General features: G+C 42.0%; 1 protein-coding gene across 4 annotated transcripts in view; it reads right to left on the minus strand.

Annotated features, from left to right (window-relative positions):
• Positions 1-17,434, minus strand: part of PPP3CC (protein phosphatase 3 catalytic subunit gamma) — a 76,485-nt gene that overhangs the window by 30,361 nt on the left and 28,690 nt on the right. For all 4 annotated transcript variants that reach the window (XM_077305513.1, XM_077305515.1, XM_077305514.1 and 1 more), the window contains exons 2-3: positions 5,752-5,949; positions 4,954-5,078 (exon numbers count right to left, since the gene is read on the minus strand). In XM_077305513.1, coding sequence (XP_077161628.1) covers positions 4,954-5,078; positions 5,752-5,949 — 323 coding nt within the window. The remainder of the gene's footprint in view (positions 1-4,953; positions 5,079-5,751; positions 5,950-17,434) is intronic.

A 17,434-nucleotide genomic window follows, 5' to 3' on the forward strand; every position in this document is an offset into this window, starting at 1 on the left:
GGGGAAAGGAGGAAGCAACAGTAAATGGAATAATTTTTTGCAGGGCCCTGCTTGAATATTTATAGTCGTGTAACTGGTTGGTTTTAACATTTTCAGAAGTTTTATTAGTAGCTGTCCCCTGCAATACAGAGCTAATATAGACCAAAAGCAAACATGAAATACGAGGGATTTGTTGGGATCTGCCTGCTTTGATAAGAGAGGGGTTTGAGATTCACAGGCTGGTGATAGATCTTGGTGATTTGCAAAACAGATTCCTTATCTGTATTTTCTTAAGTTTTGTACCCAGGAACAGGTTACTAGATTACTGCAATAAGTCCTAGCTATTTACTATTGGGGATTATCTGACTAAAAGAGACTATCATCTCTGGTCATGCCACTTAGGTTTAAAACACAAAAACAACACCTTGGGTGTCAAAGGATATTAAACAGCAAAAATAATGCTATCAGGTACTTCTGGAGAATGGGGGCTGCCAATTAATCAAATGTGACAGATTTCCTAGCTTATTCCTCTGCCCCACCTTCGACCTAGAGAAACCTGCTGCAACCAAGCTCCACACCATTACAAATGCCATGATGACAAGCCACCGTAGCAGGTGTTGGGACTGTATCCCCTTCCAATGCTGCTGGCAATCAAATGGGACAGTTGCTTGGGATACCTCTGGCAGAGGTGGCTCCTGACAGATGAAGACAAGCTAAGGAGAAAGGAGATAATGTCAGCTGGTAGAGCCTGCTATCAGAACCCTCTGAATTGATGGAGGCAACAAGCTGGCTGACTGTTCAGATGAGAGTAGGATCCTTGTGTGCCTGATGATGCAAGGGTATGCTGGGCTTAGAAGAGGCTGCTTGCACTATGAGTGATGCCAGTTAACTGAGTGTTCTGGATGCTGGATAATAAAGCTATTACTGTTTAATGAATGAGTATCCCTTTAGAGAAAAGGTCAGGTTACAGTCCTGCTGAAGCACCCTGAAGCATTTTAGGTACATGCTGCTCCCCATGTTATCTTTCCAACCACTTTTTTGAGTCAAGGCTAGCAGAGTAACAGTAACCTCAGCAAGCTGCTAAGCCTCATGGCTGATGTGGATTTGAATCTGAATCTCCCAAGTCAAAGCCCAGTCATTGAGATCATAACACCCTGACAGAGACGCTCATGTTGATGCAGGTAACTACCCTCTGCGCTAACAATATTAACACCAGTTGTAATCCCCTCCCCCCAGTTCTGCATCCTGTTTCCTGGCTGCCTCCATCAGGATGCAATTATAAAAATTACCTCCTATTCCATTCTGTTAGAAGGTCATTAACATCAACTGCTCTGGCAGATGCTCCCTAATATCTCCAACCCAGATGTGCAGGCTCACACTGTGACATCAATCCCTATAGATGCCTGCATTCTCCCTCCCTGTGAGCTACTGCATGAACAAGTGGAAACTGAATACAAAAAGAAGCTCCTGAAACTCTAAGATAAGAGGCCATGACAAAGTGAGATTCTTCCATATAAAAGATCATACTAGTTGTTTATTTTTTTAAAAGACAAATGAATGCTGATTATATTTTGTCCTACACAAGCTCTGACAGACACAATGCATTCTGGAGCTATATTGCCTTATCTTTGCCAATATACTTTTCTGGTTTCTAAGCCTACAGCAAACATACCCTAGCAGAAATGGTTCAAAGCATATAACAATTTTTCATGGTAAGCAGGAAGCAAGGCATATATCTCCATGTGCTCAAGCAAGGCAAGGCTTCTCCATTCCATTTTATCAGTGACATTTGAAGCAGCCCCCGCAAGTACTAATCAAAGCCCACCCTGATTCGTGAAAGATGAATGCCTGCTCAGCAAGGGGGGGTGAAAAGAACTTTTCATGGCTCTCTCTCCATTATGGATTCCAAGGGAAAGGAGGTCAAGAATAGCATAAAAGGGATCCATGCCGGCAGTATACAAAAGATGGTGATTCCAAGCAACTTTCAGGATTGGAAGTGCTAGTTTTGTTACAGCACAACCCTATAATAAGTTGGATAAGTTCTCATTTCAAGCGTCTGAGCAACATTTTTTCTCCCCCCACCCCCCACCCCAAGCTCCTTTTTAATCCATCCTCCTACCCACAAGTAAAGCAGAGGTGGGAAACATGCAGAACTTCTCCAGGGAACATTTGTGAAGCCAACAGTTCTTTAATTTTGTTATCACTAACTCTAGTAAGCACAATGTCACCACTGAAATTTTACCTTCAGTAAACTCTGAAATGGATTTGGCCATTCCTCTTCCTGAAAGACTATCACGGAACTTCAAGGGAAGGCAAAATAATTTTGCTGAAAGGATTACACCTAGGGCACAGGGGTTGACGGTGATTCTGCATGTCCCTAGGCTGTCACAGGATTATCTCAAGCAACAATACATCAGAAGGAGTTCTAAGGGAAGTATAACTGTAATGATATTTCATAGGCAAGTGTTCCACATGATTAAATTGTATAATTATTCTTTTAACAAGTATAAGGTACCAGACCTACTACATTATGATGGAAGCAGAAATTGGACTTCACTAGTGGTTGCATCCCTTCCTGGCCCTTTGAGGGTAAGATCAAATCCAAATGGAACAGTTTCTGTAAGGTGAGGACTGTCGCTGCATGCTTGGTTGTTGATACTTGAACAAAAAATAACTAAAATTGTCCACTACAAACCCCTGGTGAGTCATGGGTTCAGCAAGCTATTCTCCCACCATTTATGAACACAATCTTTTGCTGGAATAAATAATCTAGAAAATAAGGCAACATAAGCAAGCAAAAACCAGGACAGACACTTGGTTGGATCCAACCAGCTTTTCCAGCGGTGAAAAAGGTTCAATCTGACCACCAAAAAGGCTACATTGGGTATCATAGGATCTGCATGGCCAAAAGAGCATGGAATAGGAGATATAATGAGAGTGAGCAAATAGCTGAATCCAACTAAATGGCAACTTTTGACACACTGTCTCTTGAACTATCACCAAAAAAGCTCCTGGCTACATGTTAAAGGAATCCTGCCCATGTTGTGTCATCTTGTCTAGTAATTCTTTGACTCAGAATATATACAACAGAATGTCTTGGAGCACTTGAAATGTGAACGTATTCATTGTGGCATAAACCTTTAATGGAGCAGCCCATGAAAGCTTAAACTGCAATAAAATTTACTTTTTAGACAACACTGCTGTTTCTGTTCTAATGGACTAACATGGCTACATTCTTTATGCTTCATAGAAAGCTTTACAATGTAAGGGGGCAGAAAGTTGCCAGCTATATTACAACATGTCATTAGTATCCCAATAAACACCCTCCTTCCCTGGAATAAACTCCCTCTTCCTGTGACTTCCACAAACATGCATTTGTACTTCATTATTATTCTAGTACTGGTGCATTCCATCTGGTTTTCCAAGAGCTATTGTGCTATCTTTTAAAAACAAAGGCTGGATGTCAGTAGTTCTGCCATCCCTTATGCCCTATGATGAAAACTTTCTAATGTTGCAGAAAACCCAATGCTGCAGAAAAAAATATCTTAAAACCATGGCCATTTCCCACTCAAGTTTCCACATTTCAGAGTATTTCGGAAAACCATCCACACAATTTTAGGGTCAAATCAGAGCCAGTTAGTGGCACCCGTTTTGTTGCCATTGTGTTGCCACAAAGTTAGTGAAACAAGAGCAGGATGTAATAATATCACCATGTCTCATGTGAATAAATAAATGTATTTATTTATTTATCAATATTTATTTATCAATAAATAAATGTATCAATATTTATTTATTGATACTGATGAAGCAAAGTTCTCTGCATCAGACCCACCATATTATTCATTTTTCTTAGGCTGCATTAGCAGAGTTTATAGTCAATCCTGACTGAAAGAGCAAGGAGCCATTTGGACAACCCATAAACTATATCCAAGTCCAGATTAGTCCAGTTATGTGTTAGAATTCAAAAATTCAGGATGAAAATGCACATGTCTTATAAGGTATATATTGTATTCCCTTGGAAGCAGACACAAATTATTCAGATCTTTATGATCTATGATGTACAAAACAGACAAACAAAAACCTAATCAAAATGTCTGCCATTCTGATATGGGAATATACATCAGATTTCCATTTCCAGCAGAATGCACTGGCACCATTTCAAATGAGACTGGCAGATCTGAAACCACGCTGTCCAGCACTGCCATATAGGAACCTTGGAGGCTGAGCAGCAGAAGAATATGCTAAATATTAAAATACAAATATTTGCTATCATTCATATACACATTTAAAATTTTAAAAACATCAACATTAGTCTCACATTATTGCACAAATCCAGAGCATATTGACACATGGATGAATGACCTGATACAAAAATCCAAATGCATTTCAACCCCTCTTGGGGCCTTCCTCAGTTGTCTGCTATTTAAATACACTCGTGTAACATAGTAATGGGGATTAAAAGGTGGTAAAAATATAAAAGAAGAGGGTCCCACACTCATAAAATTTGTACAAATATATATCTCTGGGGGCTCCCCATTAAAAGATTTATTTCCCAAAATTCCACCATTACTATAGCCCTTTCGCAGCCTGAGTGCACTTTCATGTGTCTCGTAAAATATAGTGATATTTTTAAATTTTTAAATGTGCACATGAATGATAATTGTATTTTTATATTTAGTATAGTCTTCTGCTGCTGAACTTCTAAGGTTCCTTGTATATACAGGGTGAGTTATTTTGTTCCTTCTTATGTTGTTCACAGCACTGCCATCTAACCACTCTGCTATCATGATTCTTAATTTATATAATGAAACTTTGTATAGATTATTTTCTTTTCTTTTAGAGGTTTGTTAGTGGAACCTTTAAACATTACAAACCAAACCATCCTCTCAGAGAGGTAACAAAGGACAGAAAGTTCCACAGGTTTTCTCTACACTTTAACATGCTAGCCACAAAAAAGTTCTGTTGCATCGTCACCTCTATACTGAAGTAGCCTCTGTCCACGTAGTCTCCCAGGAAGAGGTAGCGAGTGTTATTGGGTGACCCTCCAACTTCAAACAACTTCATCAGGTCAAAGAACTGCCCGTGAATGTCACCGCACACTAAGAGGGGAAGGACAATAAAGAAGAAATTACAGGATTATTGCTAAGAAGATAAAAGCCATGGAACCAACAGGGAGTATAATTTGCATTAATTTTGACAGTGTCTCCAGTTTTTCAGTGTATCCAAATGGTAATGACTGGGGAAGGCACTGGCAAACCACCCCGTATTGAGTCTGCCATGAAAACGCTAGAGGGGGTCACCCCAAGGGCCAGGGATGACCCAGTGGGATACCTTTACCTTTAGAGCCTCTTGTGGCGCAGGGTGGTAAGGCAACAGAAATGCTGTCTGAAGCTGTCTGCTCATGAGGCTGGGAGTTCAATCCCAGCAGCCGGCTCAAGGTTGACTCAGCCTTCCATTCTTCCGAGGTTGGTAAAATGAGTACCCAGCTTGCTTGCTGAGGGGTAAACGGTAATGACTGGGGAAGGCACTGGCAAACCACCCCGTATTGAGTCTGCCATGAAAACGCTAGAGGGCGTCACCCCAAGGGTCAGACATGACCCGGTGCTTGCATAGGGGATACCTTTACCCAGTTTTTCTGCTTTTTATTTCTGGGATGTAATTTTTTTTTCCAAATCCTGAGCTGAAAAAATATGCAACAGGAAACCTCCTGGTTTGTGGTGCTAGAAACTGGCTTCAGACAGCAAAAAGTATTATGAGAAACCATGCTCTGACCTGTGATTGGAGCCTCTACTTCAATCATTGTCTTCTCATGCCTCAGAATGGCAGCTCCATCATTGATTATTTTCAGTGCTGCATCCTCTTCCAGGCGCCCTTCTTTTACCAAGTGGTTTTTTAATACTTCCAACCTGGGTTTCCCATCTTCAAAAACTTCCTTCTGGGTCAGCCGCTGTGTGGGAGGGAATGGAACAGCTAGAGAAAGAGAAAAAGGAAGAAGGTAAACACTGAATTTGTTCAGATATGACAGCCTACCTGTAATCAGATTTTAGCACTGATTCTTTAACCTGAGCAGCAAGGGAAACAATTTGGCACTTGGGAACACACTGAAGATGGTTTTGATCTAGGTTTTCTTGAAGAAACGTAAAATGAAATCTTTCTGGCTGCTTCTAATGAAAATTAGTACGAAGTTAATAAAGTATACAAAATGTACCAGTGCCTTGGGACAAACTACATGTTTTCAGAAAACTGCAAAAGAATTCATTTTAAGGAAATGGTCCTTAAGAAACCTTAACTTTTCAACTTCCTAATAAAGTTTCTAATTGCTGAGACAACCAGGCATCTAAGTGCAAGGGTTGGATATGTCTTCTGTCTTCTTAAAATGTATTTTTACTTACACTTGAGAGATCCAGCTCATAAGTGCATTTTACTCCATAATCAGACACAATCATGAACAAATTAACTGGACTAAACAGGCTTTCAGGCATTAATAACCTGGAATTAACAAAGATGAATTTTAATATTTTACTACCTTCTTGTGGTGCAGAGTGGTAAGGCAGCAGACATGCAGTCTGAAAGCTCTGCCCATGAGGCTGGGAGTTCAATCCCAGCAGCCAACTCAAGGTCGACTCAGCCTTCCATTCCGAGGTCGGTAAAATGAGTACCCAGCTTGCTGGGGAGTAAACGGTAATGACTGGGGAAGGCACTGGCAAACCACCCTGTATTGAGTCTGCCATGAAAACGCTATAGGCCATCACCCCAACAGTCAGACATGACCCGGTGCTTGCACAGGGGATACATTTACCTTTTAAACAAGCAGTTAACAGTCCTTCTCTCCCCTCTTTGTAGGATCTTCAGAAGGCAGCTGAAGAATTTTATTGAGGATTCCATTTGACTAATTTAATTTTTATTTACTGGCAGTCCTGAGATTTTAAACAGTCATCTTTTATGTTTTACAAGTGTTTTGTTTATAAATTAGTCAATTAGTCTCCCCCAAACCACCTGACAATATAATCCTCACCCTTCTCTGCCATTATCTTCTCTTACAATGTGATGTCAACCTATTCATCCAATAGCTCCAGTTGAGAAGGCTGCATGTTTATGGTCCCAGGATTTTACTCTTTTCTGAGCCTTCCTCAGAAAGAATGAGATTCTTTCCCTTCTCATCTGAAATAGCAAACATACTCTGGAGTAAACTTAGAAGGTGTCTGCTTGCATTTTTAAAGCTCTAAGTAGGAATTAAAGTACTTGGACAACAATTAGCAACATAAAATGCTGACCAGGGTTAGGCATGATATCACATCACTGCCTTCCAGATTTTCCTGTAAGCAAGACTAAATCCTGATGACCTCTGGGATGTACTGGCATGATCATTCAGATTATATTCAAATATCAAATATTTATTTATGATCAGGACAAGTTTGTTTTTTTCTTGGGATTTTGCATTCCCTTACTGTTCCTATCAAGTGCAGAGCTGAGAATAAAGACTTCTTGCTTTAGGCAGTCTTTGATCGAGTTACAATTTGTTGTGGCATCCGAATTTTCAGTAATCCGTAAAACAAATCTCTTGGCTAAAGCAATTGTTACATTATTTACTGTAAATGCAAGTAGAAGAAGGGGTATGCTATGAGATCATAACTTGCTTAAGGTTAGCAAAGGTTTACATGGCTGAGAAGCTGAGGTTTGAATCCCAATCCCAACTCCCAATTCACACTTGAAGAGCTTATACACTTTACACAAATATGCATATAAAAATAACTCAATAGCTATTTTTGTTAGATAAAAGGCCACTTTCAGTGATCTGAAACATAAAAGTAACAGAATGAGCGGAAGGAGGTTATTTGTTTTCTCCACCTACTGCTTCTCTGCTCAACATTAACCCCCATACATCTCCCCCTCCCACTTTTTAGGTTCCAAACATAAGAGTTTACTAATGTATTTGAAACCCATGGCGAGAAAAGCAGCTTGAAGGTTTGTAGGTGGCAGTTTACTGAAATCTCCCATTACCTTTTATGCAACAACTTAGAGAGATGATGTCCCCAGCCTTCATAAATATGCTCATGCATGTGTGTAGCTCTAGGCACACGAGTTAGAAAAACATGGAAGACAAAATAATGGAACTCTGAAGAATGCATATCATCAGTGGGAAGATATAGATATCCCTGGGGACAAAGGAGACACTTCCCATATTTCTTGTTGGGTTTCACAACATTTGTGGATGATAATCAGAAAATGCTACTATATTAAGTTCCATGATACTTTCCTTCTTCCCACCCTCTTGAGTTTTATTCCTCTGGGGACTGAACCTGCGGGGAAATCTGGAATGACAGGGGAGTTCAATTCCTTCCCCCCTTCTCACTTCCCCATCTAAAACCGCCAGCCCAAGCGGTTGTAATCTGCTGCAGCAGGAGATTCAGGAAAAGGGAAAGAATCCCCCCCCACACACCCAGACACTGATTTTCACTGTAAACTGCAGCCCTGTGAACAATATTTGGAAGAAAAAAACCCATGCAGAGTAATGAATTTACAGAAACATATAACCATGCTAACTCTGACAAAATGCAGATTTGGTGTCAAAAATGTTTCCCCAATGACAGTGTGCATCTGCCAGGACCTAACAGCCACCCACTGGGCCAAAGGGACAGTTTTATAACAGCTGCTCCATTAAGAAAATAAAGGCCTACAGGGAGACAGAAGCAAGCAGCTTGCACTCCTTCAACCCAGCTCCTAGTTGAGTGAGGGCTTGCAACTGTATAGTGCTTTCTACTGCCAACATAGCTCAGGTAAGCGATCAGGTCTGCTACTATTTTCACAAATGCCCCCCCCCAAAAAAAAGTGTATTTAAATAGTTCGTTATAATGGTTTTAAAACGTGATTTTATCGTGTATATTTAAAATTGTTAGCCACCTTGGCAGGATACAAATTTTGTAAACAAATAAAAATTTCTATCCTAGGCAGCAATCCACTCTTACCATTCCCACTGACTGGACTTCAAGAGCTCATCTACACACAGCATGCCCTGTCTGTATGTATATATAGGCTAGAATATTTCTTCCTCCAATTACTAATCCAACAACTATTTCTTTCAGAATGCAAAAATCACATTCCCTCCCCCAACGCTGGTACAGAAAGCAGAGGAAAGCGCTGTTTGAAGAGACAGACAGATGGCATGCATAGCTATGTAATACAAGGCTTAATTTTTTATCCCCCAATTCTGTGATTAGAAGGAAGTGTCCAAATTTACAAAAAACTATTTATGCATAAAGAAAAATATTGTTTTATATGAGTTGCACCAAGCAGTTTATCGTAGAAATGCCACTCAAAACACTTAAAGAGATTCAAGTTTTTATACGCTGAGCTGCAGAGTTGTTTTTGTAAAATCAGGATTTTTCTATCAAATGCTAAGGATTTTAACAACTACGATGTTTCAACAGCTATCCTCATATTGTACTGCCGCATTAAATGAGGATCTGCATCTGTACAGGCACCGTACACTCTTTCCATTTGTTGCAGCCATTATCCATAATAATGTCTGTCCACCATATGCTGTAGTTCAGTGGTTCTCAACCGCTGCTGCTGCGGCAGTGCGCGCACAGTGGAACACATATGCACACGCCACCATCGCTCCTGCTGTAGGGGTTGTGGAGCGGCAGTGGCAGCGGCCAGAGCAGCGGTGGCATGATGCTGGTCTCCTCTGCACCACCTCGGAGCTTATCGAAGTGGTGCGGAGGAAACCAGCGTCATAGTGCCGCCGCTGTGGCCTCCTGGGGAAAGGCCAAGCGACCCCTCGAGGGGGTCACAACCCCCAGGTTGAGAACCGCTGCTGTAGTTTGAGCAGTTTACAAATTAAAATATATGCTTCTGGTACAGGGAACCCCAATGTGGGGCCTATGGGCCCCATGGAACTCTCTAACACAGGGGTAGTCAAACTGCAGCCCTCCAGATGTCCATGGACTACAATTACCATAACCCCCAGCCACCGTTTGCTGGCAGGGGCTCATGGGAATTGTAGTCCATGGACATATGGAGGACCACAGTTTGACTACCCCTGGAGGGTCACAGTTTGACTATCCCTGGTAAAGACTATCTTCTAGGAGAACATGACCATTTCCATCACATTATATTCCAGTTCATGTTTATATATGCAATGTCAACAAATTCTTTTGTATGTCACTTCATCTGGAGTCTATGGATACGCTAAGGAAAAGGAACCTTGCTTTATGGAGTCATTTATATGTCCCATATTTCTTGTGGGACAGCACTGAATCAAAAACATGGGCTGCTATCATCAAGATGTCTTTTTGAGCATAACTCCTTGCAAGGCAAACATTTTGTGCATTAAAATGTGTATATCTGTCAAACTCCTCTGACCGAATCTTACTTGAGTTACCCATTATCAAAATGGTAACAAGCAGATTATACCATCTGCACCACCCATGGTTTCTCATGCCTTTGCAGCAATTGGTACTTTCCAAAACTACTCCTAGATGTGCAAATGAGGAAACTACAGCTGTTTCTCTAACAGATGGCTGTTATTTGCAGGAGGGAAATTATTGCAAGCAATCACATAGAACAGCTAGTACAAACCAAAAAACGAGGACCATATCATGAGACTTTTTGCTTCCACAGACATTCCCAGTATATAGTCTGCCATAAGTGACTAAATCAGTGGTTCTCAACCTTCCTAATGCTGCGACCCTTTAATACAGTTCCTCATGTTGTGGTGACCCTGAACCATAAAATTATACAAGTGTTCTTTCACAGAAATTAAACCAAAACTGACCAGTGGCATGAAGATCCATTGTTCATGATTGTATATAAATTGGTTATAAATTGTATATAAATCGGCGGACACAATCAGGAGGAGTGGCAACAGTGGCGGCGCCCCCCACCCACCCAGCCAAGCTGCTTGCCCTGCTGTGACCCCTGTGAAAGGGTAGTTCATCCCCCAAAGAGGTCCTGACCCCTCAGGTTGAGAACCACTGATCTAAATCCAAATACTTTTTAATCTTGTTAAAAAAGGAAACTTAAGCAAACTCACCACACTTTGCTATGAATATGAGATAAAAGCCTGCAGAGGTTTTAGCAAGAGGGGAATGTTTTTGGCACTAAAAGGTAAAGGTAAAGGTATCCCCTGTGCAAGCACCGAGTCATGTCTGACCCTTGGGGTGACACCCTCTAGCGTTTTCTTGGCAGACTCAATACGGGGTGGTTTGCCAGTGCCTTCCCCAGTCATCACCGTTTACCCCCCAGCAAGCTGGGTACTCATTTTACCGACCTCGGAAGGATGGAAGGCTGAGTCAACCTTGAGCCGGCTGCTGGGATTGAACTCCCAACCTCATGGGCAGACAGATTCAGACAGCATATCGCTGCCTTACCACTCTGCGCCACAAGAGGCTCTTATAGCACTACAGTAACAGTAATATAGAATAAGAACACAGATAAGAAATAATAGATGGCAGCTTAACAGTGTTAACATATTTATATTATAAGCTAGTGTTTTCTTTATAGAATGTTTTCATCTTGCTATGATTTCCACATTTCTCACTCATCAGCACAATCCATATAAGAGATATTATACACATTTTCCAGATGGAAGTGAATACATGAAGTGATCTGCCTATATCCATACTAACAAGCTACACTTGTTACTATACACAACCATTTCCCACTCACCAAAGCAAGACCCTGGATTTAAAAAAAACTTCCAGCATTACTTTGGCTCCTACCATTGCCTTCACCCCCAACAAGCCTGGTATGGCTCTGCCACTGGGCTCTGCTACATCTTCCCCTCAGGAGTTTCCATTGCTAGCAAGCCCAGTGCAATTCTAACTCCTCACAGCAAGCCTGGCCTCACATCCAGCCTCCGTTGCCAGTCCCAGGCACCTATGAGCCAGTTAACCCAGTGTAGTTCAGCTCTCCCCAGTGTCTCCAGTCCCAGTAAGCCCAGTATAGCTCCAGCCTCCTCCACACCTACCACCTCCCTCATCACCTGCTTTCCTTTTCTTTAATCTGATCAAAGCACCTTGACTAAAAAGTCTTGAGCAGTCAAAAACCCTTGCATTAAGTTGTATCATAAGTTGAAACATCAAGGGTAAGGTTAGGAAATCTGTCAGACAAGAGGAGTAAAACCAGCAAAGAAGACAAAGATAAAAAATTATCTAGGTACTGTGTTAAATATCTATTTCTAAGGGTAATACAAAGTGAATACTCCAATAAGAGGCGTATTAAAGTACCAATTTTCCCCTGAGAACAGTCCCAAAGGCAGTCTGAATAAGGAATCTTTCTTAATCTTTCCTTCATAACCAGAATGGGCTGTGTATTCAACTGAGATAACAACAAAGTTCTAAAATAATTTGGGATAGTTAGTTAGGAAAGCAGCAATCTAGGTGGAGGCATACCAAAAAATAAAGAGCAAAACCTTCACACACAAGTCCATGTGCTCAAGTAATCTCTTTCTTGATTATTCTTCTTTGATATAGGACTTAACAATTGCAAGTTCCAGACCCTGAATAATGTCCGGGTCTAGTCTAATACAAGAGTTTTGAGTCAAGAATTTTGGACCAAGAGGATTTCTGAGAATCTGCTTTTAATAAAGACAGGTATCTGGAATTACAATAGAGTAATTTAAGGCAGTAGTCCCCAACCTTTTTATCACCGGGAACCGGTCAACGCTTGACAATTTTACTGAGGCCCGAGGGGGGGGGGGTAGTCTTTTGCCGAGGGATGTCGCCGCCTGAGCCCCTGCTCCACTTGCTTTCCCATGGCACCCCTGACTTCCCGCTGCCCACTGGGGGGCGCTGCCAGTAGCAGCTGCGCAGTGCCACGCCGAGGGGAAGCCCCAGCCATGGCATCCGCTGGTGAGCACCAAAGATGAGTACTTATGTCCATTGCAGCATAGAAGGAGGTCTAAGCGCTTTCTATTGAGAAAGGAGTCTGACTTGTGAGCTCTGTTCTTATTTAACTTACACTTAAATGATTTATCCACCCCCCTTTTCTCTGGGAATGGGCCCAAACCACCTGACAAACCCAAGTTTGTCACAAATTTTAGCTGATTCAGGCTTCAAAAACTGAAGTTCATGAACTGATGAACCACAATGAATTTCTCTAAAATTTGGAGGACAGTTTGTGGGGATTTCTGAACCTGGGAGCTCCCCACTGCTCGGCTTTTTAAACCCTGGTTAAAGCTCCCCAAGGCTTTCCTCAAGGACCAGAAAGTAAGGTTTAAATGGTTCAGATATGTGGGGAGAACACTTCCTGCCATCTTAGCTACAGATTCACCAATCTTGGGGTTTCTCCTGCTGCCCCTTTAAATCAACTAAGCATCTATGCTCTTCATGATGGGTCACAACCCCCCATAAACTGCCCCTCAGTTTCAAATTTCATTGTGGTATGTAAGTTAACAAACTTTGGTTTGCAAACTCCAAATCAGCCCAAATTCATGACAAATGGTTTGGGCCCATCCCTAGTGACAAATTTTATCAAAGAGGTTGGATAAACTATTTAAATGAAATAAGAACAGAGATGACAAGTCAGACATCTGAGTACTCTGATCAATATGAATATTTTCTATCAACCATAATAATTGTCTATCCATAGTGGATTTCCTTAATTTGTTCCAGTCTTGATCTAGAAATGCTGTCAATGTTCCTTTAATATCCATAAAGACGATATAAAAAACTCCTGAAAGTGAAGTATTTGCCTGTGTGTGTGTGGGGTGCCTTAATGGAAGAACATCAGACTGTAGTATAAAGTAGCACAACCTCTTCTGAAACCAATCTGCTCTCAGCCTAAGATGTTATTAGATTTTATCTATTCCAATAGCTTATCCAGTAGATGAGGAGCATAGTTTGCCTCAGTAGGATAGTAAAGAAATTGAACCGTAACATGCCAGGTCAGAGCATGACTCTTTTAAATATGGGGACTATGATGGATTGCTTCCAAGAGTATCAAATATTACCAGAGGCATTTACTGTACTAAAGACTGGGGCTAAAACTTCAGCCCACCAGGTAGGATTCAATATCTCATTAGGAATTAAATCTGTGCCCAGAGCCCTACTTGCATGCAGACAAGAGATAAGGTGTTCAACTACTTTAGGAGTGATTGGGGATGAAACAGGAAAAGTAGTTAAGACTGAATTCGATTTCAATGACGACAAGAGAGCTGAAATAGTTAATCCAGACAGACAATGAAACGCAAAAAGGGATATTATGATAGACCTTCATTCCAGAGTTAATGATTGATCAGAATGCAGATGCCTTATTATCATTAGCAGTTGCAATCAACTGTTTCATAGAATCATAGAATTATAGAGTTGGAAGGGGCCATACAGGCCATCTAGTCCAATCCCCTGCTCAACGCAGGATCAGCCCTAAGCATCCTAAAGCATCCAAGAAAAGTGTGTATCCAACCTTTGCTTGAAGACTGCCAGTTTCCAACTCTTACAGATGAAGTTGTGTTTGTGATGTGCTAACAGATATATTTATAATACTTTTTTAGTCCCAACTATTCATTCAATGACTCATGGTCATTTTTATTCTAATTCATTGGCCTTTCTTGATAGTTCTTTTTAAATCTCTTTGCATTCAACCATCAAATCATAGGTTTAAATGTATTACCCTAGATGGACAATTCCAGAAAGAGGTGGAATTCCCAAAATTTTAGGCTTCATGTGAACTATAGAACATCTTAATACTTAATAGTATCTATATATATATATTTTAGAATGGATTAATATATTGTGACACATCCTGAGCTAGCAGGAAGGGTGGGAAATAAGAATAAAAATTCTTATATATATGAAATAGGTATATACCTATACCTATATACATACATACATATAGGATCTTGAAAGTCTATATTATTATATACTTCACCCAATATAAGGAACAAAGCAGGAAGGGAGGTTTGCCCAAGCAGCTGCATTCTCATTTTCCAGAATATTTATTTATTTAGTATTTATTTAGTATTTAGTATTTATTTATTTGATTTATTTCCTGCCACTCCCTAACAGGCTCATGGCGGGTAACAACAGTCTTTAAAACCCCATTAAAAGACTCAAGACTCCCACCATGGCGGAAATGAATAACCCACTCCCACCCCACCGCCAAAGTGACGGGAAAAAATGGAGCAGGAGCAATGTATACTTCAGACCCGGGGGGGGGGTTGCAATAGATCTACCTCGCTGACCCCAGCCTCAACCATAGACCTGGAGGAAGAGCTCCTTCTTGCAGGCCCTGCGGAACGCAGAATACTGAATCTTATATAGTTCTCATTCTTCAAAAAAGGGAGATTAGGCCAGAGTGCCTTTGACATAATTTTTGGAGACTTTTTGTTCAGGAAACATCGGCTTTGAAGGATGTTTTTTTCTGGGATACATTTCCTTATCTCACCATGTCATAAAGGGCGCTAAAGGTGGTTCCCTCCAGCTTCACCAAGGTAGGTGCAGGCAGAGAAGAGTCTGAAGGCACAGCTGGCCTGCCTGTCCTCATCCTCTTTGATGGAGGCATGGCCACCCTTTCTGTCTGAAGGAAGACCGGGTGCCCCAGAGACCACTAAAGCTCCAACCCTGTGGGTGGCTGTACCAACTCCCTGTAGGAGAGGCGAAGGGTCATGAGGTCCGGGTGGAGGAATGCTAGTAGACAGTGGAGAAGGGGTCTGGGCAAAAGCCACTCCCTGCTGGCGGAAAAGGCCAGAAAGACCTTAGGGAGACCAGTTCCATAGCTGGTTACAGGGAACCTGGGCTGGCAAGGCCAATGAAAACCCTCCAGGGGTTGGTGGTAAGCCTTGGAATGGGTGTGGGGCCAAGAATGGCAGCAAAACCGCAGAAATACCCAGATAAAACTGCATCGTGAATGTACCTGCTGGCCCAGAAGCAGTTGTGGCCAAAATTGCAGGCACCACAAGAGGCTGAGTGCTGTGGGGGAAGGTTGACTCTGGAGCTGCCAAGGCAACCAAGAAAGGCATCAGAAGCCCCTGTTGGGGCTCACTGAAGCCAAGGCCCATTGCCCCTCGCAGCTAAAGGTGGGGCTAGCAGTGGTGTGTCCAGGGCAGCTGCCATGGGATGGGTCAAAGGGGGAGACACGGGAGGGATGGGCATCAGCATTTCTAGGGAAGCCACCATTACTGGGCCCACCTGCTTGTCTACTGTGCCTTTATGCTTCCCCACCAGTTTCTTGGTCTTCGCAGTTGCCTTGTGGCTCCCCTTCTTTTTCTGGGCAACCTTCCCTTTTCTAGGCTCCTCGTCATACGCCACAGTCTCCAGATTTGGAGGGCTATCACCCGAGGGGCACACCGACACCACTGCCTTCCTGTAGAGGTCAAATTCGGGTGAGCAATGGAGGAGTTTGTCCCGGAAGACTCAAAACGTTCACTCAGTAGGGCTGCTGACTGCAGCCCAGCCGACACCGCAGATACCCTCCCCTGCCCGGAGGTCTCAGGCAGGGACTCCAAGCTGTCACTGAAGTCCATCTGCGACTGGATCCAAATACCAGAAGCCTCTGGATGGCATGTAGCTTCTGTAATTATCTTTTTTGGATTCTAAGATTTCCCTTCCATGTAGAGTTTGTAGCCAAGTTAGTACCTAACCTATCTAGAACTAACAAGTGGAGCTAGCCATGAGCCTAACTACCTGAGTGGATGGCTATCCAAAACTGGAAAAGCCAGTTCTCAGCCACCCAGTAAATTCATTTATATTTGAATAGTTCTATGTGAGCAAGTGAAGGCGTGACCTAACCAACCTTGGATAACTTCCCAAACTGGAACAGCCATTTTCAACTTTTTGTCCATAGAGTAACACCTAATATAATTTTTCACATTTCAAGGAACCTCAGAAGTTATGTTAGTTGGCTACACCTCCCTGCCACACGCCTGGAAGTGACATCACTACCTGTGTTAACAGGGAGGATCAAGGAGGCTGTTTAAGTTGGGAAGAAGCATGCGGGCTTTGCCCCTTCCAGGCGAGAAATCACAAGAGAGGGGTAAGGAGAAGCAATGGAAGCGGTCAGCTCCCTAGCCTGTGGCTGAATCTCTTAATTCAAATTTCAACTATTTTCAACACTTTTCATTTAGTGGTCTAATAATAGTGTCCAAATGACCTGGAAAAGTGTGTGTGGGAGAGATAAAACTTTGTTTTCAGTCTCTTGCAACTCCATACTCTGCATTCCACAGCCTTAATGAGGCCAATTGCCCTGTGGTGTTTCATGCCACCTGTAGTTTTTTTGTAAACCGCGTATCAGGATCATTTTACCCCCAGCCGCACTGAATGAGAAACTGAAATTAGTATGCAGCATGAAAAGTACAAAATTACAGATCCAGGGTTTTCTCCTATTATTCTCTACTCATGTCTTTGCTACTATTCTACTTCTTTAGGAACTTCAGAAAGGGTTGGTTCCCCCTCCCATTCGTTACAATATGCACTTCATTTTTTTTAATTCTATGATTTCCTTTGTTGTCTATTCA

This window comes from Paroedura picta, chromosome 12 (genome assembly GCF_049243985.1).
Source record: "Paroedura picta isolate Pp20150507F chromosome 12, Ppicta_v3.0, whole genome shotgun sequence".
NCBI classification, from domain to species: domain Eukaryota; kingdom Metazoa; phylum Chordata; class Lepidosauria; order Squamata; family Gekkonidae; genus Paroedura; species Paroedura picta.